Source organism: Ursus americanus, chromosome 30 (assembly GCF_024610735.1).
Source record: "Ursus americanus isolate L20-20 chromosome 30, mUrsAme1.1.p, whole genome shotgun sequence".
NCBI classification, from domain to species: Eukaryota; Metazoa; Chordata; class Mammalia; order Carnivora; family Ursidae; genus Ursus; species Ursus americanus.
Window position 1 is genome coordinate 24,717,937 of NC_142156.1, and position 25,964 is coordinate 24,743,900.

Below are 25,964 nucleotides of genomic sequence, written 5' to 3' on the forward strand. Positions count from 1 at the left end.
TCTTGGGAGCAAGCAGGTGCTTGGCTTAACTGTAGGATTTATGCTGGAGAGATTACCAGGCACAGGGATTGCCCTGAAGCCCCCTGAGAGCAGACTCGCACACCACCCAGCGCCTCTCCCCTTCCCTGTGCACCGTGGGCGGAGCCTGCGGGAGGGCAGCCGCTGCTCACTCCGGGGTCTGTCACCAACGGAGGTGCACTGGCTCTGCCTCACTTGCTGTGTGACCTCGGGCACTTTGCCCAACAGTCGTCTTTCCCTGCAAAGGCAGGGAGTCCTCCTGCTCGGGGTGACGTGCAAGGTGACGTGTGGAGAGGAACAGTGTTTGCAGGCGGTGGGCGGAGGTGGTGTTGAGCCTCGGGAAGAAGGAACTGGGTTTAGTCTGGGAGGTTTGAGGTCAGGCCTCCAGACCGGCCACCATCTGACTGATGTGCTGCCGTGGGTTTTGTCTCAGAGTAAGAACAACCGGCCCCTACGCACAGGCCAGATGTATGCCCAGGATGAGAACGCCACGCACACGCAGCTGTACACGAGCCACTTTGACCTGATGAAGATGACGGCTGGCAAGAGAAGCCCCCCCATCAAGCCTCTGTATGCTCCCTGCGTCCTTACCGCCCCTGCCCCGCGACGAGCTGGTGCTGGGATGCCGGCTTGCGCGTGTCGGTCATGCTGCCTTCTTTGGCAGCTCTTTCTTGTTTGGTAACCATTGTCTCCTTTTCTGTGCTGCAGGCTTGGCATGAATCCCTTCCAGAAAAACCCCAAGCATGCCTCCGTGTTGGCAGAAAGGTATTTCTGTATTTTCCACTATTGGAAATGATCTCATTTGAGTGTTAAACCCAGTGTGGTCAGCGAGTCATGCAATCTGTGGTCCCGGCAGGGCCGGGGGCGGGCATGGCGTTGCCGTGACGAGGGTCTGTCCCTGCCTGCAGGCTGTGGGGGACACGGGTGGACATGACGGGGCTGTGGGAGAGGCTTTCTCCTTTCTCGGCCTTGCCCGCCTCTAATCTGGCATGTGTTTGATTGGTTCCACCCTAAAAGTACATCCAGCGTAGCGGCGAACGTACTTGCCTTGAAACGGAGTGAGAGCGAGAAGAGGACTGACGAGAGGATGGGCAGGGAGACGCTGGGTGTGCGGGCAGGTGCAGCGGGCCTACTCGGGAGCTGAGTGTGGGGTGTGCGGGTGTTCACACACTCCCCGTGCTTTTGGATGTTTGCTTTATGATGAGGTGGTGGGAAGCGCATGTCCAGATGAAGCCTGGGTGCTCGTCTGGCTCAAGCCTTCGTGGTTGCCCAAGGGAGGGTCTGCAGTACGCCGAGGGCCCTGCTTCCACCTTAATTGCTCTCAGCGTGGCCCCCAGTGGGGCGCATCTCTGCTGAGACCGCCGACGGCCCCTTCTGGCTGCTCCGAGGCGGCTCACGGCCTGTGCTGCCATCTGTCTCTGTGGGCCTGGCCTCCACAGGCTGCTCCCTGCTTCACGGCTGTGCCCTGCCGCTCCTGCCTGGGGCAGTTTTCCTGGACATCTGCGTGGTTCGGGCCCAGGACCCCCTCACACATCACCTTCCCCACCTTGTTGACAGTTGCACCCTGACCCTGTGTTTTCCTTCACAGCACGAATGGTCTTTGCATTCTTTACTTGAGTTGGTGGATTGTCTGTGTGCCTGTGGCTGTAGGGATTCTGAATCTGGGAGCACAGAGCAGACGTCAGTGTGTGTTTGTGGATGAAATGAACGGAGCGTTTCACACAACTAGCATGTGTTGGCAAGCTGCATGCCTAGCACTCTGCCGGGCCCAGGGTTGAGTGTTGAGCAGAAGGGCGTGTTCTTCTTTTCATACCCGCGAGATGCAAACTCAGAGTGATCTTATAGAGGTTGAGAATCCATCCTGCAGGTGGATGGAACAGCCTGGAGGAACCAAGGGGGGCCTGGGGGGAGGAGACAAGGGGGTGTTCCTACTGGATGTCACCCCAATGTGAGGGGATGTCGGATTTGCAGTGGGGGGGGCCCAGGGAGAGGCGTTACAAGGCAGGGCCACAGGACAAGCACGACGGGGCCTGGGGTTGCATCTCCAAGGTGGGGAGCAGGCGAGCAGGGGGCAGGTATGCTGGGGGCGGCAGTGCTGAGGAGGCCGAGGGCTTCAGTGGGAACAGGTTCAGTGTGAAGCCCTGCAGCAGTGAGGCGGACAGAGACTGGGAGGTGAGCGCAGGCCTGCGGTGTCCTGGGGCTCAGGTTGGTTTCTGTGTTTGGCGTAGACTGGGGGGATGGATCCCCCGTGGGCCGGTGGACATGACTGGAAGGTGGAGAGATGAGGGGAGAGGAGAACTGAGCGTGTGGTCCACAGATGGGTGGGGACTCAGCCTTCTGCAGTCAGGGTGTCCTCTGGGGATCTCAAGGTGGCAGCCAAGGGCCAGGGTCTGTGAGGAGTCAGGGGCCAGGCCATACACAAAGGAGGAGGAAGTGACGCCAGCTGGCCTGGCTGGGGTCCTTGCTATGCACAGGGTGGGTTTCTCTCTCGGTGGTGGAGAACTTGGGCCCCACCTGGAGCTGGCAGGCCAGGGGAGCCTGGCATGGGTGTAGCTTGGCCAAGTGTGATGGAGGGAGCGTTGGAGGATGGCCTGCATATTCATGTGAGAGCGGAGACGTGGTGGGGTATCTGGGCAGACTTACGTGGTTGAGGTCAGAGAATGGATAAGAAGTCACCGAGTGAGCTGGGATGAGCGATGGCGGTTGGGAGGGGCTGACGTGCAGCACCAGACAGGGGTGGCGTGGCCTGGGCCCTGCAGGGCAGGGGAGGCCTGGAGGCGGAGAGAGTGATGTACATGAGGTCTTAAGCAAAGCTAGGCTCTCTGTGGTAAGAGGAATCAAAGAAGTGAGTAGGTCATGGTAGTTGGGGGGGGGTGGGCAGGAGCACGGGTTCTGAGAGAGGGTGGGGAGGCCTGTGGGGACCTCGTGGCACTGGGCTGTGAGGGGGCCCTCCCCTCCCCTGGGCTTTGCTGGTCAGCCTCTGCGTCTGGGGAGCCTGGTGCCACGGGAGGCAGCCTGGGCCTTGATATCAGTTCTCACGGACACAGGGACATTTGGCAGGCCAAAGTGGGACCTAGGGACACAGGGCTATGGACAACTCCTTGCTGGAGGACTGATGCTCCACTGGGAGGGATGGAGGGAGGGCCCCGCTTGGAGCAGGTGGTCCATTTGGTGGGCTGGGTGGGAGGGGGCAGGTGGTTCACCATGAGGTGCACCCACAAACGTTTCGGGGCACCTGCGATCCCGGGCACTCTACTGGGTGCTGCTGTGGTGGACCAGGCCCAGGCCTGCTTTCTGGAAGGTTCTGTGTCGGAAGGGAATGGGAGATGTGGTCTTATACAACACAGGCAGCTTTTTTCTTCTTGAAGGGGATTTATGAGAACGCTTTTGCAGCTTGGGAGGCGAGAGCTTTGGGTTTCTGGAGTGTTGCTCTCCCTCAGACCGTGTCTGTTTATTTTTTGTCTCTGCTCGTGTCTTTCAGCGGGATCAACTACGACAAACCACTGCCTCCCATTCAGGTTGCATCCCTCCGAGCGGAGCGAATTGCCAAAGAGAAAAAGGTGTGGGTACGGGGCCGCCTGGACGGGGCCGGGGTGGCGGGCGTGGTGGGCTCCTCCCCACGGCTCCTCTCCTCTCCTCTTCTGCAGGCCCTGGCCGATCAGCAGAAGGCACAACAGCCGCCTGTGGCCCAGCCCCCACCGCCCCCGCCGCAGCCGCAGCCCCCGCCGCCCCAGCAGCCACCCCCACCTCTACCCCAACCCCAGGCGGCGGGCAACCCGCAGCCTGCGGGGCCGCCAGCCGTCCAACCGCAGGCCCAGGCGCAGCCCCCGGCACAGCCCGCGCAGCCCCCGCCGAAGGTGCCCCCGGCGATCACAACGGTGGGCAGCGCCGCAGTGCTGGTGAGAAGGCACCTCTCCCTGGTGTGGGTGCCTGTGGGGACGTGGGGCAGGACGGTCTGTTCAGATGCAAGCACGTCTTCCTCAGAGTCAGCAGAGAGCTCCGCCTTTCCCTGGCGGGTGTGAGCATGCAGAGGGGCGCCCTCACCCATGCTCTGCCCGCTCCGCGCTCTTGCTGGCCGGGTTGTTAGTGGTGGTTTGGGAGGTGGAGGCGCCTGGGAAGTTTAGAGTTCGGTGGGATTTGGGAGGTGTCCCTGGCACGTCAGCCTGCAGATCTGGTAGTGTTCATGCCAGTGTGCAAGCCTCCCCTCAAAGCTGGTGCATCATGTTCTTGCACACGCGTGTGCGTGAATCTTTGGTGCCCGTTAGAGAAAGGGGTGAAACAAATGCACAGAGAAGGGGCCGAAAGGCACACTCGTGAGCTCACGCGGATTGTGCTGCAGCCAGCGTGCTCTGTGTGCTCCTCTGCTGCGTGTGCCCGTGTCTGTGTGACATGAATGTTGGAGTCACATGGGGAGAATGCATGGGGCTGCCAGCCAGGTGTGGGCGTGGTCCGTGCTCGTTTGTGGTTCTGTCTGCCGCAGAGGGATTGCCATGGGGCCTGGGCAGCCTGCCTCTGCAGTCAGAAAGCTGCTCACTCAGCCCCTGTTTCCATGGCCCCAGGGACACCGTGGTGGGTGGCCAGGCAGGGACTCTGCATGGAGCCCCCTCGCCCTGGGCTGCGGCCTGAGTGATGGGAGTTGGTGGGCAGAGAGCAGGCCACAGCGAGCATGGTGGGGGGGGGGCTGGAGAGCCCATGCGGGGCGTGGGGGCGGGGAATGGTGGGGGTCGGCCCGTGTGGCCGCGTAGCCAGGCGGGAGTGTAGATGTGATTCGCATAAAGTGGAAACATTTGAGGTTTTGTGAAGGGGAGTTTGCACTCCATTTCAAACGGTTTTCTGTTTTCAGCAGGCGGGAGCCATTAAAACATCTGTCACGGGGACGAGCCTGCCAACGGGTAAGAAGCCCGAGATGCCCCTGTCAGAAATCTTGCTTTCCCCGCGCTCCTGTCTCACAGGTCTCTCCCCGCAGGCACCGTGAGCGGAAACGTCATCGTGAACACCATCGCGGGGGTCCCTGCCGCCACCTTCCAGTCCATTAACAAGCGCCTTGCGTCGCCTGCGGCACCGGGGGCCTTGACTGTGAGTCGCCCCTGCCCCTGGGCGCTTGTGGTAGCACCTGTGACCCGGGACCCTGTGAGAGTTGTTTGTCTGCTGTTTGGGGTTTTGTTTTGTTTTTAATTTGTTTAAAGTAAGCTTGACACCCACCATGGGGCTCAGACTCCTGATCCTGAGATCAAGAGTCGTGTGCTCTCCCGACTGAGCCTCCCAGGCACCCTGAAAGTTGTCTGCTTTGTAAAGAAGTGTCCCAGCAGTGCCGAAAATACTGGCACAGCTTGAATTTCCTAAGACAACGTGAACGTTCAGGAGTTCAGGAAATGGCTTGCATGGTGTGCTTGCTGAGGGAGGGTGTGTTGAGATCCCTGCTGACGGGGATTCTAGGAGGAAGGCAAGGTGTGAGGGCACATCTCTGACTGTGCTGGTGGGGTCCTTCATGTAGCGCAGGACAGCTTTGCTCGTCGGGGACACAGGGATGCAGAGATGGGCAATCTTGGGGGCACCATACAGGGGTGGGTAGCGTGGCATCACCCAAGGACGGGTGTGCTGTCGAGTGCATTGCCAGAGTGCGCGGGGGCCGGGTGGCGCACATCCAGACCCATGTGCAGGAGGCAGGGTGGTGCCAAACCTGGGCAGAGCCCTCAGACCCTCTGAGCACAGAACCAGAGGAGACCTTGCACACACCGAAAGACACACCCTGTGTCCAGCCACCTCCTCGCCTTGGTGTTCACCATAAATGACAAAAACAAACAACTGAGTTTAAGGAGATGAAATTTACATCTCCTTTCCCAGTTCAGTTACGTATCCGAAGGCAACACGTGCCGTGCATCAGCAGTGCCCTGGTGTCCCTGTTGGGTTCTGGAAAGTGTCTTTTCTACAAAGGTGTTGCTGTAGTAATTGAGACTACAGGGTGGTGTTGGCAAAAGGACGGGCACAACTTCATGGAATAGGATACAGGATCCAGAAGTAAACCCCTGGGTGTGTAGTTAACTGACTTTCAGTAGTGCTGAAGGAGTGCCAGGAGAAAGGGTAGTCTTCCAACAAGCGGTGCTGGAAGGACCACGTAGCCGTGTGCAGGACCAGGAACCGTGGTCTGTAACTGGCACCAGGTATGAAGAGTCCCTCAAGATCGGTCATAGACCTAAGTGTAAAACCCAGGACTACAAGAATTTTAGACAAAAATCAGAGGAGAACATCTTTGCTTCCTTGGGTTAGGCAAAGATTTCCTAGGATCCCAAAGCCCGTGAATCATGAAAGAAACATTAGTAAGTTAATCTTCATCAAAATCAACATCTGCTGTTTGAAAAATAGGAAGAAAATGGAAAGCATGGAACATAGTTGTAGAATACATGTGATAAGGCCTGGTTTGCAGATTCAGTGACGATTCTTCAATAATGAGAAAACACTATAAAACACAGACAAAAGATTAGAGCGGTCACTTCACCAGAGAAGCAACAAGGATAACAAATGTGAAAAGATGTTCAGCATTAATAGTCATCAGGGAAATCGCGTGAAAACCGCAGTGAGATGGGACGCCTGGGGGCTCAGTCGCTTGAGCGGCCGACACTTGTTTTGGCTCAGGTTGTGATCTCAGGGTCCTGGTATCTGGCTCTGCCCTGGGCTCCGTCCTGGGCTCTGCGCCGGGCATGGCACCTGCTTTAGAATCTCTCCCTCTGCCCCTGCCCCCTCTTTAAAAAAAAAAAAAAAGAAAGGCACAGTGAGAAGCCACCATGTGTCTCTGGGAGTGACTTTAGAAACAGAAACGTGGCCGTGGCGGACGCTGGCAACGAAGCAGCACGGCTGGAGCCCACGTTGCTGACGGCTCGCAAAAATCTTAGAGTCACCTGGGAAGTCGGCCGCTTCTGATGAACGTACACTTTACAGCCTAGCACTTCCACGCCTGGGTTTTCCCCCAAGGGAAGTAAAAACATACATCTGCACAGGAAAACCTGAATGTGACTGTGTCTGGTGGCTTTATTTATGATTACTAAGGAAGGAAACAAGCCAGAGGGCCTTCCGCAGACACATGGACACCATCTAGGGCTACCCAGCAATACGAGGGACTGAGCTGCTGGGCTGAGCAACAGGGTGGGCGACTCTCAAACACATTGTGCTGTGATGAGAGTTTCAGAAGGCGTCGTATGCTGCATGTCCGTTTAACGTGGAAAATGCAAGATCGCACGGACAGGAAACAGTATGTTCTGTGTCTGCATCGTGGTGTCTGCCTGGCTGTGTCTGCGTTCGGGAACATTCATGGCTCCGTATACCTGAAGCGGGTGAGTTGTACTGTATGTAAATTATACTTTAATCTTGCTTTAAAAATTAGAATATTCTCTAATACAGTACATATGAAAGGTTTTTCTAGTGTGCGATTTGGGATTATTTTTCATTATACTTTGCAATAAGCCATTTTTGATTCAGCCATCTTGATAACGACAGCTGTTAGGTAGGCCTGTGACGTTACAAGCATTCTCTGTAACCAACACCATTCCTCATGTGAGAGCGCAACGCCCAAATCATTGTACTTTATGTTTTATTTTGAAAAAGACCTATTTCTATGTATGATATGTTTAGAAGATAAGGTAATTCATCCATGACGTATTTTTTTTTAATGATTTTTTGTTACATTATGTTAGTCACCATACAGTACATCCCCGGTTTCCGATGTAAAGCTCGATGATTCATTAGTTGTGTATAACACCCAGTGCACCATGCAATACGTGCCCTCCTTACTACCCATCACCAGTCTATCCCAGTCCCCCACCCCCTCCCCTCTGAAGCCCTCAGTTTGTTTCTCAGAGTCCATAGTCTCTCATGCTTCATTCCCCCTTCTGATTACCCCCCCTTTCTTTATCCCTTTCTTCTCCTACCGATCATCCTAGTTCTTATGTTCCATACATGAGAGAAATCATATGATAGTTGTCTTTCTCTGCTTGACTTATTTCACTTAGCATTATCTCCTCCAGTGCCGTCCATGTTGTAGCAAATGTTGAGAACTCGTTCTTTCTGATAGCCGAGTAATATTCCATTGTATATATGGACCACAACTTTTTTTTTTTTTAAGATTTTATTTATTTATTTGACACAGAGAGAGAGGAACACAAGCAGGGGGAGTGGGAGAGGAAGAAGCAGGCTCCCAGCGGAGGAGCCTGACGTGGGGCTCGATCCCAGAACTCCAGGATCACGCCCTGAGCCGAAGGCAGATGCCCAACGACTGAGCCACCCAGGCGCCCCAGACCACAACTTCTTAATCCAGTCATCTGTTGAAGGGCATCTCGGCTCCTTCCACGATTTAGCTATTGTGGACATTGCTACTATGAACATTGGGGTGCATAGGGCCCTTCTCTTCACTACGTCTGTATCTTTGGGGTAAACACCCAGTAGTGCAATGGCTGGATCATAGGGTAGCTCAATTTTTAACTTTTTAAGGGACCTCCACACTGTTTTCCAGAGTGGCTGTACCAACTTTCATTCCCACCAACAATGTAGGAGGGATCCCCTTTCTCCACATCCTCTCCAACAATTGTTGTTTCTTGCCTCGTCTATTTTTGCCATTCTAACTGGCGTAAGGTGGTATCTCAGTGTGGTTTTGATTTGAATTTCCTTGATGGCTAATGATTTTGAACATTTTTTCATGTGTCTGTTAGCCATTTGTATGTCTTCATTGGAAAAGTGTTCATATCTTCTGCCCATTTTTTGATTTATTTGTTTATCGTGTATTGAGTTTGAGAAGTTCTTTGTAGATCTTGGATACCAGTCCTTTGTCTGTAGTGTCATTTGCAAATATATTCTCCCATTCCGTGGGCTGCCTCTTAGTTTTTCTGACTGTTTCCTTGGCTGTGCAGAAACGTTTAATCTTGATGAAGTTCCATAAATTCATTTTATCTTTTGTTTCTCTTGCCTTTGGAGATGTGTCATGAAAAAGGTTGCTTTGGCCGATGTCGTAGAGATTGCTGCCTATGTTCTCCTCTAGGATTTTGATGGATTCCTGTCTCACATCGAGGTCTTTCATCCATTTGGAGTTTATTTTTGTGTATGGTGTGAGATAGTGGTCAAGTTTCATTCTTTTGCATGTAGCTGTCCAATTTTCCCAGCACCATTTATTGAAGAGACTGTCTTTTTCCCACCGGATGTTTTTTCCTGCTTTATCAAAGATTAGTTGCCCAAAGAGCCGAGGGTCCATTTCTGGGTTCTCTATTCTGTTCCATTGGTCTATGTGTCTGTTTTTGTGCCAGTACCATGCTGTCTTTGTGATCACAGCTTTGTAGTACAGCTCGAAATCCGGCATTGTGATGCCCCCAGCTTTGTTTTTCCTTTTCAACAGTTCCTTGGTGATTCGGGGCCTTTTCTGGTTCCATACAAATTTAAGGACTATTTGTTCCAGTTCTTTGAAAAATGTCCTCGGTATTTTGATCGGGATAGCATTGAAAGTGTAGATTGCTCTGGGTAGCATGGACATTTTAACTATGTTAATTCTTCCGATCCATGAGCATGGAATATTTTTCCATCTTTTTGTGTCTTCCTCAATGTCTTTCAAGAGTGATTTATAGTTTCTAGAATATAGGTCCTTTACGTCTCTGGTTAAGTTAATTCCAAGGTAACGTATGGTTTTTGGTGCTATTGTAAATGGGATGGATTCCCTAATTTCTCTTTCTTCGGTCTCGTTATTCGTGTATAGAAATGCAACTGATTTCTGACCATTGATTTTGTATCCCGCCATGTTACTGAATTGCTCTATAACTTCTAATAGTTTGGGAGTGGCTTCTTTTGGGTTTTCCATATAGAGTATCATGTCATCTGCGAAGAGAGACATTTTGACTTCTTCTTTGCCGATTTGAATACCTTTGATCCCTTTTTGTTGTCTGATTGCTGTTGCAAGGACTTCTAGTACTATGTTGAATAATAGTGGCGAGAGTGGGCATCCTTGTCAAGTTCCTGATCTTGAGGGAAAGGCTTCCAGCTTTTCCCCATTGAGAATAATATTTGCTGTAGGCTTTTCATAGATGGCTTTTATGAGATTGAGAAATGTACCTTCTATTCCTACACTCTGAAGGGTTTTAATCAGGAAAGGATGCTGTATTTTGTCAAATGCTTTTTCAGCATCGATTGAGAGGATCATATGGTTCCTGAGTCTTTTCTTGTTGATATGATGTATCACACTGATTGATTTGCAAATGTTGAACCACGCTTGCATCCCAGGTATGAATCCCACTTGATCATGATAGATAATCCTTTTAATGTACTGTTGGATTCTATTAGCAAGTATCTTGTTGAGGATTTTGGCGTCCATATTCATTAGGGAAATCGGTCTGTAATTCTCCTTTTTGAGGGGGTCTTTGCCTGGTTTGGGGATCAAGGTAATATTGGCCTCATAGAATGAGTTTGGTAGCTTTCCTTCTGTTTCTATTTTTTGAAATAGCTTTAGGAGAATAGGTATTATTTCTTCTCTGAATGTTTGGTAGAATTCCCCAGGAAAACCGTCCGGGCCTGGAGTTTTGTTATTTGGAAGGTTGTTTATCACTGACTCAATTTCTTCATAATTAATTGGCCTGTTTAAGGAATCAATTTCTTCCGGTTTCAATCTTGGTAGTTTATAGGTTTCCAGGAAGGCCTCCATCTCTTCCATATTGCTTAGTTTATTGGCATATAGCTGTTGATAAAAATTTCTAATAATCCTTCCAATTTCAGTGGTGTTCGTCGTGACCTCTCCTTTTTCATTCATAATGTTAATAATCTGGGTCCTTTCTCTTTTCTTTTGGATAAGTGTTGCCAGTGGTCTGTCAATTTTATTGATTCTCTCAAAGAACCAGCTTCTAGTTCTGTTGATCTGCTCTACTGTACTTCTGGTTTCTCATTCATTGATTTCTGCTCTAATCTTGGTCAACTGTTTCCTCGTGAGTGGATCAGGCCTGTCCCTCTGTTGCTGTTCCAGCTTCTTGAGGTAAGATTACAAAAACTGCATTTTAGATTTTTCTGTTCTTTTGAGTGAGGCTTGGATGGCTATGTATTTCCCCCTTAGGACTGCCTTTGCAGTATCCCATAGGTTTTGGACCATTGTGTTTTCATTCTCGTTGGTCTCCATAAATTGTTTAAATTGATTTTTGATTTCCTGGTTTATTGAGTCATTCCTGAGCAGGATGCTTCTTAGTCTCCAAGTGTTTGAGTTTCTTCCAAATTTTTCCTTGTAATTGAGTTCCAATTACAGAGCGTTGTGGTCTGAGAATATGCAGGGGATAATTTCAGTCTTTTGGTATCGGTTGAGACCTGTTTTGTGTCCCAGAGCATGGTCTATTCTTGAGAATGTTCCATGGGCATTAGAATAGAATGAGTATTCTTTGGTTCTGGGGTGTAGTGTTCTATATATATCTATGAGGTCCAACTCGTCGAGTATGGCATTCAAAGCCTTTGATTCTTTGCTTAGTTTTTGCCAGGGTGTTCTGTCTATTTCTGATAGTGGAGTGTTGAGGTCCCCTACTATTAATGTATTTTTATCTGTATGTCTCTTTATTCTGGTTTAGAGTTGGCTTGTGTATCTTGCTGCTCCCCTGTTGGGGGCATATATATTTATAATTGTCATATCCACTTGTTGGATACATCCTTTAAGAATAATATAGTGCCCTTCTGCGTCTCTAACTATAGTCTTTAGTTTGAAATCCAATCTATCTGATATGAGAATTGCTACCCCAGCTTTCTTTTGAGGTCCATTTGCGTGAAAGATGGTACTCCATCCCCTTACTCTCAGTCTGAATGCATCTTTGGGTTCGAAATGAGTCTCTTGTAGACAGCAAATGGATGGGTCATTTCTTTTTATCCAATCTGCAACCCTGTGGCGTTTTATGGGAGCATTTAAGCCATTGACATTAAGACTGAGTACTGAGAGATATGATTTTAATGATGCCGTGTTGCCAGTAAAGTCTTTGTATTGGCTGTGACTTTCTGTTCTGTATCACTCTTGGGGCCTTTTTACTTTTATAGAACCCCCCGTAATATCTCTTGTAGGGCTGGTTTCGTGGTTACGAACTTGGTTAGTGACTGGCGATTCTGAAATGTCTTTATTTTTCCATCAATTCTGAATGACAGCCTTGGCTGCATGTTTTTCTCTGAAAGAGCTTTAAATATGCTCCCCCAACCCTTTCTCTCATTCCAGGTCTGTGTAGACAGGTCTGACGTAATTCTGATGCCTTTGCCTTGGTACGTGAGAAATTTCTTTGCCCTGGCCGCTTTCAATACTGTATCCTTGGATCTGAAATTTGCGAATTGCACTATGACGTGACGTGGCGTAGGTTTGTCGTGGTTGAGCTTGGGAGGGGTCCTCTCTGCCTCTTGGACACGAATGTTTGTTTCCCTCGCTAGATTAGGGAAGTTTTCAGCTACAATTTGTTCAAATATCTCTTCTAGACCTCTGTTTTTCTCCACCCCCTCGGGGATGCCGATGATTCTAACATTGGATCGTTTCGTTGAGTCAGTAATCTCCCGTAACCTACATTCGTGGGCATGGATTTTTTTAAGAGCAGCTTCCATTTTGGTTTTTTCCTCTATTAACCCATCCTCCAATTCACTAACCCGTTCCTCCGCTTCCGTGACCCTGGCCGTCAGAGCCTCTAGTTTTGCCTGCATTTGGCTCATAGAATTTTTAATTTCTGTCAGATTCGCTCTCATTTCTGTCCTTAGGGATTCTATATTCTCAGTAACCTTTCCCTTAATAGTTTTTTCAATTCTACTCATCATTTTGACCATCGTTACTCTGAATTCCATTTCTGATACTTTGGTTACATCCATATCCATTATTTCTGTGGCAGAGGCCACAGACTCACTGTCTTTTCTTTGCTGGGGGGGGGGCTTCTCCTTCTTGTCATTCTGATGAGGAGAGGTTGCGGGGTTGTCCAGAGCCCAAATTATTGACTGGGTCCCAGGCCGTGCCCCTTGTTTTATAGGGATCTTAGGGATGTGGGCTGCTTCTTTAAAGATTTTATTTATTTATTTATGTGGCAGCCAACCAGCGAGAGAGGGAACAGAAGCAGGGGAGTGGGAGAGGAAGAAGCAGGCTCCCAGCGGAGGAGCCCGATGAGGGACTCCTTTCCGGAACGCCGGGATCACGCCCTAAGCCGAAGACAGGCGCTCAATGACTGCGCCACCCCGGCGCCTCGGGTTGTGGGCTTCTTGATTTTTCAGCCTGCCTTCTGGGGGAGGGGCCTGCCGCGCCCATACTCAGGCAACCCTGTTTGGGTAGAGTCTCCGTGTCCCCTGCGAGGGGGGATGGGGATGGGCACTCTCTGAGCCGGTATTTCCAGGCTTTTGTTCTCTGGCGGCTTTCCCTGGCGGTTTGCTGTGCCTCTTCTGAGAGTCAGAGCAGCAGCGGCCAAATTTCAGCCTCTGTCTCAGAACAGAGGGATTGCGGCCCGTTCTCTACTAATGTTCTGGCCACTTTAACTCTGTTACTGTTGGTGCTGCTCAACCCTAGCGTCCCGGGATGTGCGCTCCACACCCGGCGTCCCAGCCCTCACTTCCAGGGCCGGCGCGTCTCTGTCCTTTGTGTTTCTAACGCCGCCAGCCGCCCCGCGCGCGCTCCAGGAGCTCCCGGTCTCAGTCTGGATCCCGTGAGCGCACCGGGATTCCGGTGTTCTGCGAGATGCCTGGTGGCGCGCGCACCCGGCTCACGGTCTCAGTCTGCTCTCTCGAGGGTGCCGTCCGCAAGCCCCGCCCGCTCTCCCGTGCAAGTGGCTACTGCTTCCCGGCGCCCGAACGCGGCGGCTCCCTCCCCCTTCCGTTTATCTTCCGATATCTGTGCACGGGTTCATGGCTCCCTGCTTCGTACCTCAATACTCAGCGCTGGAGATGTTCATTTGTAGAGATCCAGATGCGTCTTCCTGCGTCTCAGGCTGGTTCCGTGGTTGTTTAGGCTGGTCTGGTACCTATCCTGCTCGACTCGGAGGACCGGCTGAAAAAGGTGTCTCCTACTCCTCCGCCATCTTAACTCCTCCCATGATGTATTTTTTGAGTAGGTCTTACAGACAAGATGCTCTTGCTGGGGATGTGGAAATAGAAACTGGAGTCAGACACATGGCCTGCTTTCCTAGGGCTCTTCTCGTCCTGGGGCTGTACTGGGGAAGAGGTACAGCTGACAGGGTGGGCTCTCTTTCTTTTTTTTTTTTTCTTAAGATTAAATAAAATAAAAAATAAAGATTTTATTTATTTATTCGACAGGATAGAGACAGCCAGCGAGAGAGGGAACACAAGCAGGGGGAGTGGGAGAGGAAGAAGCAGGCTCATAGCGGAGGAGCCTGATGTGGGGCTCGATCCCGTAACGCCGGGATCACGCCCTGAGCCGAAGGCAGACGCTTAACCGCTGTGCCACCCAGGCGCCCCCAGGGTGGGCTTTCTGGGCTTCCAAAGGACAGGACGACGTCATCCACACACCTGGCTCTTCGGCGCTGGGATGGTGTGTGGGGTGTACAAGGCACAGTGAGTAGGTCTGTTTAGAGGGGCACAAACAAACACATTAACAGAGGAGCGATGGTTCCTGCACCCGCCAGGAGGCCCTGAGGGGCTGTGTGTGCTTGGCAGTGAGAGATGCCGAGGCTAGCTGGTCGTAGGGTTTGGGTACCGGCTAAAGAGTATAGATTTCGTTCACTAGGCAACTGGGAGCCCTTGATAGTCTCTGAGCGGAGATGTGACGTTGTGTGTGTAGTAGAGCAGATTTGAGCAGAAAAGTACAGAGTGAAAATCATTTTGGAAGTCCAAGAACGGGTTTTTCTTTCTGATAATAAGGTGAGGTGAGTTATTTATACCAATCTCCGAATGAAACAAACTAAAATTATTAGATAAGAAAATTTTTAAATCTTTTTAAAAAAGTTTTAAGGAGCTGACAAAGGAATACATAATGACTGGGGCAAAATCTAAGGGAAGAAACCCAGAGAGAAGAACGGTGCAGTGAGGCACGGGGTCTGCCGTGGACCACGGTTTACCTCATCTGGCGGGAGACTGCGGCGCAAGCCTGAGGCTTACCCACCTGCCCAGAGGGACCGAGCGGAGGTGCTGACTCCTCGAGCTGGGAGCCCCATGGCCGAGCCCTTGGGGCAGGGCGGAAGCAGAAGGAAAACCCGCCTGCCCTCTACCCTGGCGCTGAGCGGCGGGGCCGGACGGGGACTCACTCCGTCTGCAAAGCTGTGGCCACACATCGGCCTTCTGTCAGTTTGCAGCGAGAGCAGGCGCGGCCTCGAGTGGGCAGGGTCCCCGGGTGGGTGGCCAGAAGCAGGTGCAGGTGCTCTGGGAGAGCGAGCGTGCCTTCGACCTGGGCTCCTCAGAACCTCTGCACCTGATTTTCCAGCCTAGTGAGCGTAACACGGTAGAAAACAACCAGACACAGGAGGAAAGAGACACCAGCGGGAACAACAGGCAGTGGGCACCTACCTGCCTCCACTTGAGGTAGCAGAGTTCATGGGCGTAGGTCATAAAGCAGCTATGCTTTCTAATTTTGTTTATTTTTAAGAAGGTTCCACGCCAGTGTGAGCCCAATGCAGGGCTTGAACTCACGACCCCAAGACCAGGAGCCACACACTCTTCTGATTGAGTGCCAGGTGCCCTCCTTATGATTTTCTTCACATTTTTTTTGGTCTAACTTTGTCTAATTTATTTTAAGAATGCAGTGTATAACACACATAACATACGAAGTATGTGTTTATTGACTGTGTTGTCAGTAAGGCCCCCGGCCAACAGCTATTAAGCAGTTAAGTTTTTGGGGAGGTCAAAAAACTTGTACCTGGATTTCCATCTGTGCAGGAGGTTTGGCGCCTGTAACCCCCACACTGCTCAACGGTCAACTGCAAAGAACTTCTGGAAATTAAAACTATGGTGATCAGAATTGGAAAAACTCCCTGGTAATGTGCTTACTGTCTGTTAATGCACTGTCGAGGAGAGAATGAGCTAACCGGAAGATAAGTCGGGAGACGTTACCCCGAATGCAGTGCGGAAGGCTGACTGGGAGGATGGAGTATGTGGCTACCCAGAGTTCCGGATGGGGAGGAGGGTGGGCAAAGGCAGCGTTGGAAGACGTGAGTTTTCCAGACCCGAGCAATGACGCTGAGCCTGATCCAGGATGGTGCCGACAGTAGGGAGGCCCGAGAGCAGCCAGAGGCTCGGCGGCCTCCTTCTCGGGGCCAGTGAAGCCAGGATCCTCTGGAACAAGATCTGTGCTCCAAAGAAAGGAAATGGCTGCCAACCCTGCTCCACCTCTTTTGAAAATAGCTTGAAGAACATGGGTACAGTAACACCGAGCAAACATGGGGTGGGCTAGCGGCAGCCAGGTCCATAGGAAAGGACACGCTTGAGGCAGAAGGTCTGACAAATGAGCACAGAGGCAGTGACAGTGGACAGTCCAGGTGGAGACTGGCCTCACAGCAGCCATGACTCCTTATGGGGCCGACAGAGCAGGAATGGGCCACACGGGGTCGGTGGTATGTAAGCCAGCCAAGGGCCAAGGTGCTGAGACACTCTTGTTGAGGAAAAGTGTTAAGACTGTTGATGAGACTTTGACAAGTACTCATGGTATAATTTTTAAAAATTTTTTTTATTTATTACTTGAGAGAGAGAGTGTGTGAGCAGGGGGAGAAGCAGGCTCCCTGCTGAGCTGGGAGCCCAACATGGGGCTCGATCCCAAGACCCTGGGACCATGACCTGAGCTGAAGGCAGATGCTTCACTGACTGAGCCACCCAGGCGCCCTTCATGGTATAATTTTTAGATGAGCCACCAAAAGCATAAAAAGAGTGTACCTTCCAAACTTTGGGAGAAGTGTGATGAGAAAAAAAATACTGTGAGCAAAGGCGGGAAAGGCGATTGAAGACACATGGAGTCAGAGGGTTGAATAGAAAGCACAGAGTGCAGTGCTGGAGGTAACCGAACGTGGGAGTAAGGACACGCAGAAGGGCTGGGGTGAACCCCACAGTCTGGAAGAATGTCCCGGCTGCCCACATGGAGGGGCCAGCAGGAACAAGTGGCATGTTCACCGGCCGTCTCAGAGGTGGAATCGGTGGAATCGGTGGGGTCTGTCCACAGTTTGTGGTGGGACTGGGCAGCTGTAGCCCCGAGGGTTGGTGTGGAGCGCAGGGGGCAGCGGGGGTGCTCTGAGATGCCACGAGACCTGTGGAGGCAGGAGAGGGGCAGTGGCGGAGAGCAGGACCCTGTGGTATGCAGGGCAGTCAGAACCTCACCGTGTTCCTGGGGACCAGACCTTTCAAGTGAGGACAGAGGGATGGGGCAGTGTTTCAGAACGGAAATAGGAGCACTGCCATATGAAACGGTCTCTTTCTGTGGTGACTGACCCACTTTGAAGCTCAAGGCCTAGGTGAAGCTTACTCCCTCCGGCATGCAGTTTGTCGAATCACCGAACTCTGGAAAGTGCTTCCTTTCCTCGGGTTCAGAGATGGGTGTCCTCTTGTCTTCTCTGGTGAGTGTGGAAGCCTTGAAGGATAGCGCGGAGTAACCTGATGACCTCCCTCGTTGCCTCCTGCAGACCTCCGGAGGCTCTGCTCCTGCCCAGGTGGTCCACACCCAGCCTCGCGCGGTCGGCTCACCGGCCACGGCCACGTCCGACCTCGTGTCCCTGGCACCGACCCAGGGTGTTCGAGCGGTTACCTCCGTGACAGCCTCAGCCGTGGTCACTACCAGCCTGACTCCAGTGCAGACTCCGACCCGGTCTTTGGTGACTCAGGTGTCCCAAGGTAAAGGCAGGTGTGGTTTCCTTGTGAGGACACACTCGTGCGTCTGTCGTGGGAGGAGGGGTGGGGAATGTGCGCACACAGCCTGATGGCGCACCCTCTCCCAGCCACAGGGGTGCAGCTGCCCGGGAAGGCCATCACGCCTGCACACTTCCAGCTGCTCCGGCAGCAGCAGCAGCAGCCGCCACCGCCGCCCCCGCCCTCCCAGGTGCAGGTTCCGCAGATCCAGGGCCAGGCCCCGTCGCCAGCACAGATCAAGGCTGTCGGCAAGCTGACCCCGGTGAGTATCTCGTAGGAAATTGCACAGCCGCTGCACGAGGCCCCATGTGTCATTTGGTTGGAAGCACAGGTCTGCTGCTGTCCTTGTGGGAGGTGCTTGTACTGCCCCTAAAAACAGCTTTCCGCACGGTGGCACGTCCATGGCCGTGGGGCCGGTCTGTGGACGGCGCTCTGGAGACGTCCTGCTTGCTGTCTCGTGCCCTGTGCCCAGGTTCCGGAGAAGTAGAAGGCCGCTTGGGCCCGTTCCCAGCCGGAGGCAAAACCAGTGGGAAGTTTCGCTGACAGTCTCAGAGACTAGGTGCTGAATACTTGGTTTCTTCCTGCGCACTTCCTTCGCAGTGCTGAGTACTGATAACCCTGATTTTTGTCGCCCTGTGCACCGGCTGTGCAGCTGTGCACGTAAATGCACTCCTTTTGAAAGGAAGTACTGTATTCCTGCCAAAACGGAGCAGTGTTCTTGCTTGGCATGGAAAGCGAGTGGAGAAACATGTAATAGAGACGAGACAGTATTGTAGGACTGCAGCTAGTTGCCGGCCTGTCACAGTAAGTACCTGACCTCGGGCCTGCCCCTTCTCGGTTTCGGACGGGACAGGCAGGCACGCTGGAGGGCCGTGGAGCACGCGCAGGTCCTGAGCTGCGGCTTCACTGGTGCGGCCCCAGGACACGCCCCAGAGAGAGGAAACGCAACCAGCTAAACCGTTCAGCTCCTCAATCGCTCCAGCCATGTTTCAAGGGCACAGTGGGTGCGCGTGGCTGTGGCTAGCATATTGGACAGCCCAGATCTAGAACACGCCCGTCACTGCGGAAACCTGGGGGATGGTGCTAGATTAGAAGGTTACTGGGGCCAGCCACCCCCACCCCCCATGGCCTTTCCTTCTCCCCCTCCTGCTTCTCCCCAGGACACAGGGCCAGCCTGTGCCCCTGCGCTCCCTCCTTCGGCTGCCAGAGCCCTGCTTACCTGCTCGTTTGCCGGTGTCTGGAATCTCCACTCTACCCTGTCCTGACTCGATTTTAGAGTCGTTGTCGGTTTCAGATCGTTACGAACTACATGCTAGAAGTTTTCTGAAAAGAAAATTGATTCCTTAAAATATTTTTGGGCTATTTTGACATTTTGATGTTTTCACTTCTTTTAAAGACATGGGATTTATCAATTTATTCATTTGGAAACAATTGGAATAAAAAGTTGAGAGGTGATACACATAATAAATTCTTAAAATTCCAGAAGGACCATGATTTTAAGACTTTCTAAAAATTTTATAGTACTACAGGTTTAAGTTGATGTATTTGCAAGTGAGAAAAACCAAGAAATTTTGCTAGGAATTCGCTCATCTGCCAGAATCACCGTTTCTGGTTAAGTCAGAGAGCCCCTGGGGGTGGTTTGCATGTTGTGTCCCAGTCACTGTCTACCTTGGTGTTTAATGGATCGTACAACAGTAACTTAAAACCGAGATTTGTAAACAATGGAATGCAGTTAATATTGATGAAAAGCTCCTTTATCTGGGTTTTAGGAACATCTGATCAAAATGCAGAAGCAGAAACTGCAGCTGCCCCAGCAGGCCCCCCCACCGCAGGCCCCGCCAGGGCCCCCACAGCCCGCTCCACAAGTGCAAGTGCAGGCCCCGCCACCCACGCCGCAGCAGAGCCCCCAGCTGGCCACGGTCACGGCCCCGCGGCCCGGAGCCCTGCTCACGGGCACCACCGTGGCCAACCTCCAGGTGGCCCGGCTCGTAAGTTGCCGTTGATACATTTGTTTTTCCAAAGCTGTGTCTTTTAACATTTAATTGAACTGTTACTGCTTGCTGAGGACATGTCAGGTGCTCTGGCGGACCTACAAGTAAAGTAGAAGACGTGCGCTCTCCCCCAAGAGCTTAAGTTGTCCTCGGAGAGGATGAAGTATGACCCGTGGAGGCACTCAGGTCACCCTGCTTCCCAGGCCTTGAGCATCACAGAGCTCATGGCAGGCTGGGCAGCTGGAGGAGCCCGGGGGTGTGCTGGGCTGCGCAGGGAGGGCGAGGTTTTTGTTGGAGATGAGGCCGTGCAGTTGGAGCAGAGGTTATGGGCAGTGAGACCCATGTGGGGAGGTGGGCGAGGCCGGGACACCAGACTCTGGTGTTTGTGCTCTATCAGCACAGAGAGACTCTGGAGGTTTCTGAAGACGGGCAGGATGTCACAGTGAAAACAGTGTCTGGGAAGGTCAGTGAAGTTCAACAAGCATCCGTTGCATGTCCTGTGGGACAGACGCTGTCCCATCAGACGAGCCACTGCCCTGCTGGGGGAGCCCACCTCCTGGCACGAGGGACCCTCGTCCGGGCCAGGCATTGCCCTGGGCTCTGTACCTGTCGTGGGGTCAGTGCCCACAGAGCGTGGCCAAGGCCGGAGTGGCTGTTTTACCGTGAACCCCACTGTGTGGGTGGCGGGAACTGAGGCCCTCCACTTCAGTGGGTAAGTTGTCCAAGTCCGATAGCTCGTCACCTGCCACTCAAACTGGGTGCTCGGGCTCCGCTTCCCGCGCCCCGACTTTACATCTGCAAGAAGCGGGGTAGACGTGATTAAAACTGGGAAAGCAAGTGTGGTCTCGCCTGTGTTCACAACAAATGCAAATTCAAGAGACAAGGGCGGTGAGCCCACATGCCAGCCACGGCATGGGGAAGGCACGCTCCTCACGCGGGACTGGCCAGATGGGTCGGCTTCTGCTCTGGGAGGGCTTCTCGACACTGAGCTACACAGTGTGCTCACCGGTTTACTTAGCGGTCCTGTTTCTGTTCTCGCGGAAAGTAGTACAGCATAACGGACGCACAGTCCTGCTGTTGGAGTTGCGTTAGAGGAGACGGGTCCCCCCTTAACTAGGGAGTTTACCGAACAGTGGCGATCGTCCCCATGTTGGGGTGGTACGCGACTTTGGAAAAGGATTGTTGTAAAAGGCAGAGAAACAGACTACACAGTGTTTGTAAGTCGTCCCATTTTGCACACTTCCACTGCAGGCCACGCAGGTAAGAGCAGCGTCTGGTGGGCTGAGTACCGGCTTTCACGTTCAGATGTGCGTAGTGTTAGGGCTTAGGGGTGCTTTTTCCTTGTTTATGTTTTCTCAGGTAGTCAGTGCTTGTACAGGTAAGACGGATCTGTTTTCCATTCTGAAGATGTAACTTGGGGGCAGTGTGGAGAGTAGCAGGAGGCGTGTCCGCAGGCTGGCTCTGCGGGAGGGAGTGGGGGTGGGGTGGGGTGGTGGGCCGACCTTCGGTCGTGGCCAGAGGAGTGGGAGACAGAATCTGTAGGAGACGCGGCAGGATGGAGCTCCTCCAAGGTTCAAGAGCCGGAAGGAGGAGCAGCAGACACCAGTGCCACGTGGCGGGGTCTGAACGTGAGAGTGCGCGAGCAGCTATGGGTCTTGCTGACCCCCTTCCCTGCATTGGTTGGTGGTGGGTTTGGAAGCACAGAGCAGCCCTCAGTGAAATGCGTTCCTTCAGTTGACAGCCACTCCTCACCTTTGTGGGTCTGTCACTTTCTCACCACATGACCTCTTGTGGGGAAAGGTTTGCAAAGACACATGGTATCCCGAATATCTCTGGACTCTCCCATTATTTTCACTGTTTAGACCCGGGTTCCCCCTTCGCAGCTGCAGGCGCAAGGGCAGATGCAGGCTCAGGCGCCCCAGCCCGCTCAGGTGGCGCTGGCGAAGCCTCCAGTGGTGTCCGTGCCCGCGGCCGTGGTCTCCTCGCCAGGCGTGACGACCCTGCCCATGAACGTTGCCGGGATCAGCGTGGCCATCGGGCAGCCGCAGAAAGCCGCAGGTACCCCATGTGCAGCCCCCCCCACTTGCCCCTCCGAGAGCCTTGAGCGGGGCTGACGGGTCTTTTCCCAGAGAAGTGGCCACCCCCCCTGCTGGCTTCTGTGCCGGACACCCATTTCGAGTGTGTCGGGGCACCGTGTGGCCAGAGTGCCTCTCAGAGGTACCCACGTACGGGTTTCAGCCCTTGATCTAACCGTACCATTTGGAACTTCCCGCACCTTTGTTTGAATGTCCTTGCGGGTCCACAAACACTTCAAGTACAGCTGCAGGATGCAGGCAGTTCTCTGTACGGAACGTGGTCAGTAGCTCAGGGAGAGGGAGAGAGCTTCAGAGAGGTCGTGGGACCCTTGTCCCCACTGAAGGCTTGGTCACTGTTCACAGGACAGACCGTCGTGGCCCAGCCCGTGCACGTCCAGCAACTGCTGAAGCTCAAACAGCAAGCCGTGCAACAGCAGAAAGCCATCCAGCCGCAGGCTGCCCCGGGCCCGGCCGCCGTCCAGCAGAAGGTACCGGCTTCCCGCACATGGTTCTCCTGACGTCCTGTCTTCACACTGAGCCGGGTCCTGCTGCGAGGCACGGACGGCAGGAGGGCCCCGCACAGGCCTTGCCTCACTGCCTGGCAGCCACACACAGAGGACCCTGTGCTCATGCACTTGGGCTGCACAGAGGTCTTGGGATGGGAGCCGTGATGAGGCCCTGCAGGAAGAAGGTGGTGACAGGAGCCCATGGGAAACCGTGAAGCCTGCTGCGGAATCGCATGGCTGGCAAGGGGCCAGGGGTTCCAGGGGTGCAGGTGTAGTGCGTGACTGCCGGCGCTCCAGCGTGCAAAACGGATAGGACCTGGCCGGGACCCAGGTGGGGACTGCGTCCTTGCCCCTGTGTGTGCTTGCGGGGAAGAGGGGCCTCATGAGAAGGAGTCCTGTCCGCATCTCACGGACTCGGACGTTCGAGAGTTAACTCTGAGCTGGTGCAGGTGCTCGGGCTGAGCCGTCCCTCAGCCAGCGTGTTCAGGCCGTGCCCTATGCAGGTAGGGCCCTGACCTACAGGCGCAGAGCGTGAGGCGCTCCGTGTCCAAACCTCTGCTCTGTATGCTTCCTGGCCGCACGCAGCCCAACGTGCAGACGGTGGTGTGCCAGTGCTCGCACCATGTGCTGTCGCTGCTGCTTTCTGAACTGGATCGAAGACACACAGGCTGAGGGTGGAGCGGCTGGCGCTCCCCGTGTGCGCTGACAGCTCTGCGGGCACCTCGTGCTACTCTTCGGAGCAGGGCTGCATTACATTGAGGAAACTGAAGCTCAGAGAAAGGAAGCGACTTGCCCGGAGTCGTGGAGCTGATGGTCGGGTGCCAGGCCCTGTACGTGTCCTGTTCCTCCGCGGGTTGGCTCTTCCTGGAGTGTCGCTGCTCCCGCTGGCGGGAGCCAAGCGCCAATCTGGTGGGGGCTGAGATACTGCCTGTCCCTGGCGCCATTGTGGTTTGCGGGGACAGCAGAACAGAGAAGTTGAGCGGTCCTCCGCAGCCTTGGATGAGATGACACGCCAGGAGGGCACGGCAGCAGGGAGGGGCTCCGCCGGCAAAGAAGGTGGTGGAGCAGCGCGGGACAGCCCCGGGAAAGAGCTGTCCCAGCAGCAGCCCACCCCGTCGGATGTGTGCCCTGCAGACACCCTTCTCCTGCCTTCCGGGGAGAGCCGTGGGCTGGGAGAGGTGTGTCTGCTCTGATGGAAGAGAGTCGGCACACCTGCCTCTGGGTGCTGCCTTCTCCCCGCTGACGGATGGTTCTGGGAGGAACACCACTCAGTCAGTTGCCTCCCCAGTCCTCCCCAGCCACCCCTGGGCTCGACTGCACAGGCGTGGGCCGCAGGGCACCTTGCACATCAGGCCCTGCTGGACGCACTGGTGACAGGAGGACTGGGACACCGGCAGTCGGGCCTGGGTAATCAAGTAGGCTTAGCTTTCCGCTGAGCCAGAGGTTGCTGTAGCCTGGGTCTGACGTTCACGTGATTTGAGAGAAAAGTTCTGAGACGTTACTGAAGTGTTGTGTGTAGCTGTGGCTGGTAAGCCTCAGACTGTGCGTGCACGGTCTTCTGAGTAGGAGTCACATTTTTCTGGCAGAGGTTAGATTAAACGTGTAAAGGTCGTGCTAAACATTTTAGAGCGTGTGCCCAGACCTTCAGACTAGATTCAGGAAGGTACGTGCGTGTATTCTGTGTCGTCACGTTCACTCGTGTGATGAGCAGGCAGAGGATGTAGAGAGGAACCCCCGCCTGGCCTCTGAGTGGACTTCCGGACCGAGGAGGCTGGGCACGCCAGCCGGGCAGCTGCAGGACTGGGCGGAAGGCAGGCAGCGCTGGGGGCCTGGGGTGGTCGTGCTGGGGCTGTTGGGGCAGTGGGGGCCTGTGGGGAGGCCCTGACGCTCTGAGAAGAGGGCACGGCCTCGCCTGGCTCTAACCTGGGGCGGTCTCTCTTCCTCCAGATCACCGCACAGCAGATTGCCGCTCAGGGCCAACCACAGAAGGTCACCTATGCCACCCAGCCAGCCCTTAAAACCCAGTTCCTTACCACACCCATCTCCCAGGCCCAGAAGCTGGCTGGGACCCAGCAGGTGCAGACCCAGATCCAGGTGAGCATGAGTGACCACAAGGTGGATTGCAGGACAACAGGTGCCCAGGAAGCTGAGTGGTCAACATACAGGGTCCCTAGAATAAAGACAGACAGACACCGGTGAAACCAGCACCCCACTAGGGGAGCATCATGGGCCCTCCTGTGCTCCTCAGAGGTGGCTGGCCCCCTGACACTCCTCGCTGGCTTTGCCACCGCTGGGGTCGTGGAGTGTGGCTTGGGGGCCGTGCGGAGGTCACGCTGCAGGGGTTGTCCTTCACGTCTAGGGGCTCCTCCTGGAGTGAGTGAGTCAACACACCCCGTTGCTGTGCTGCCGACGGCCGAGGGGGGTGCTCCTGGCTTTGTTCCTGGCGTGCGGCTGCTTACAGAGGTTGGAGGGAGCAGCAGAGGACCGGCCTCTCAGCAGCAGCGTGACTGCTTCGCGTGCGTGGGCGCCGCACGTGGCTGCCTGGGGTGGGGGAGCAGCGCTGTGGGTGTGTGCCAGTCTGTCAGGCTTCTGCACTGGTCCCAGCCCCGAGAGCCCCCGGTCAGCCTCGCCCTGCTCCTGCGTCTCCTGCTGACTCCTGCGGTTCTACCCTTCGTGAATCTGTTGACAGTGAGGGCTCCCCTTCTGCCGAGTGCCGGCTCGGTGTCGTCCCAGCGCTGCTCGCCTTCTGCTTTTAGCCTTCAGGTCTCCATCCTGCTCCCAGTTTGTGGCTTATCTTCGCGCTTAACCCTGTGGTGTCTTTGCAGAAAAAGAAGTTCTTAGTTTTAACGTGTTGGAGTTTATCAGTCTTTGTTTCTGAATAGTGCCTTTTGTGTCTTAAGAAATTCTTCCCAGAGGTCATGATGTTACTTTCCTGTATCATCTTCTAAAAAGATGACTTTTCTGACCTTCCTGGAATGGGCTTTTCCAGACAATAGAAAACTAGGAATTCAGTTTAATTTTCCCACTACAATACCCTTTTGTTTTCAGCACCACTTTCCTTCTGAGCCATAGCGTGACACTGGTGTAAATCGTGCGTGGTTGTGAGTGGAGCTCCCTTCAGCACCATGGTCTCTGTGTGTCCATCCCTCTGGCCACGCAGTGAGCCTCGGCCCCTGGGGGGCAGACCCTGCCCCCTGTCGGGACCATCCTGCTATCTGTGGCTCTCCTCACTTCCCTGTTAGTTTTGAGTCAGCGTGTTAAGTTTGCACGGCACAAGCAGAACTGTTGGGACCCTTACAGGATTGCGTTCATGCACGCTCGCTGGGGCCGTGCGTGTGCTGCTTACCAGAGCGCGGAGCCGCCTTGACTCTGGAGGAGTTTGGGGAGAAGCGATGTCTTTGCCACCTTGACTGCAGACTCACCCACGCGATGGGTCTTCTGCTGTCTGGCCCCTTCAGTGCCCTTTAACTAGGTTTTCTGAATTTTTTCCAGGAAAGTCTTACCACTTGGATTGGATTTGTTCCTAAATAATTAGTGTTTTCTGATGCTTCTGTAATGGTGTGTTTCTGAGTTTCTGTGTTCTGTCGTGC

General features: G+C 53.7%; 1 protein-coding gene across 18 annotated transcripts in view; it reads left to right on the forward strand.

The window, feature by feature from the left end:
• Positions 1-25,964, forward strand: part of EP400 (E1A binding protein p400) — a 104,889-nt gene that overhangs the window by 72,961 nt on the left and 5,964 nt on the right. For 13 of the 18 annotated variants that reach the window (XM_045814675.2, XM_045814674.2, XM_045814672.2 and 10 more), the window contains 12 exons: positions 452-588; positions 727-783; positions 3,500-3,578; positions 3,666-3,917; positions 4,862-4,910; positions 4,985-5,094; positions 17,580-17,787; positions 17,892-18,064; positions 19,572-19,790; positions 21,656-21,851; positions 22,232-22,356; positions 24,322-24,468. In XM_045814675.2, the coding sequence (XP_045670631.2) occupies positions 452-588; positions 727-783; positions 3,500-3,578; positions 3,666-3,917; positions 4,862-4,910; positions 4,985-5,094; positions 17,580-17,787; positions 17,892-18,064; positions 19,572-19,790; positions 21,656-21,851; positions 22,232-22,356; positions 24,322-24,468 (1,752 nt within the window). The remainder of the gene's footprint in view (positions 1-451; positions 589-726; positions 784-3,499; positions 3,579-3,665; positions 3,918-4,861; positions 4,911-4,984; positions 5,095-17,579; positions 17,788-17,891; positions 18,065-19,571; positions 19,791-21,655; positions 21,852-22,231; positions 22,357-24,321; positions 24,469-25,964) is intronic. The other 5 variants (XM_045814678.2, XM_087857452.1, XM_045814686.2 and 2 more) reach the window with 3 other exon arrangements.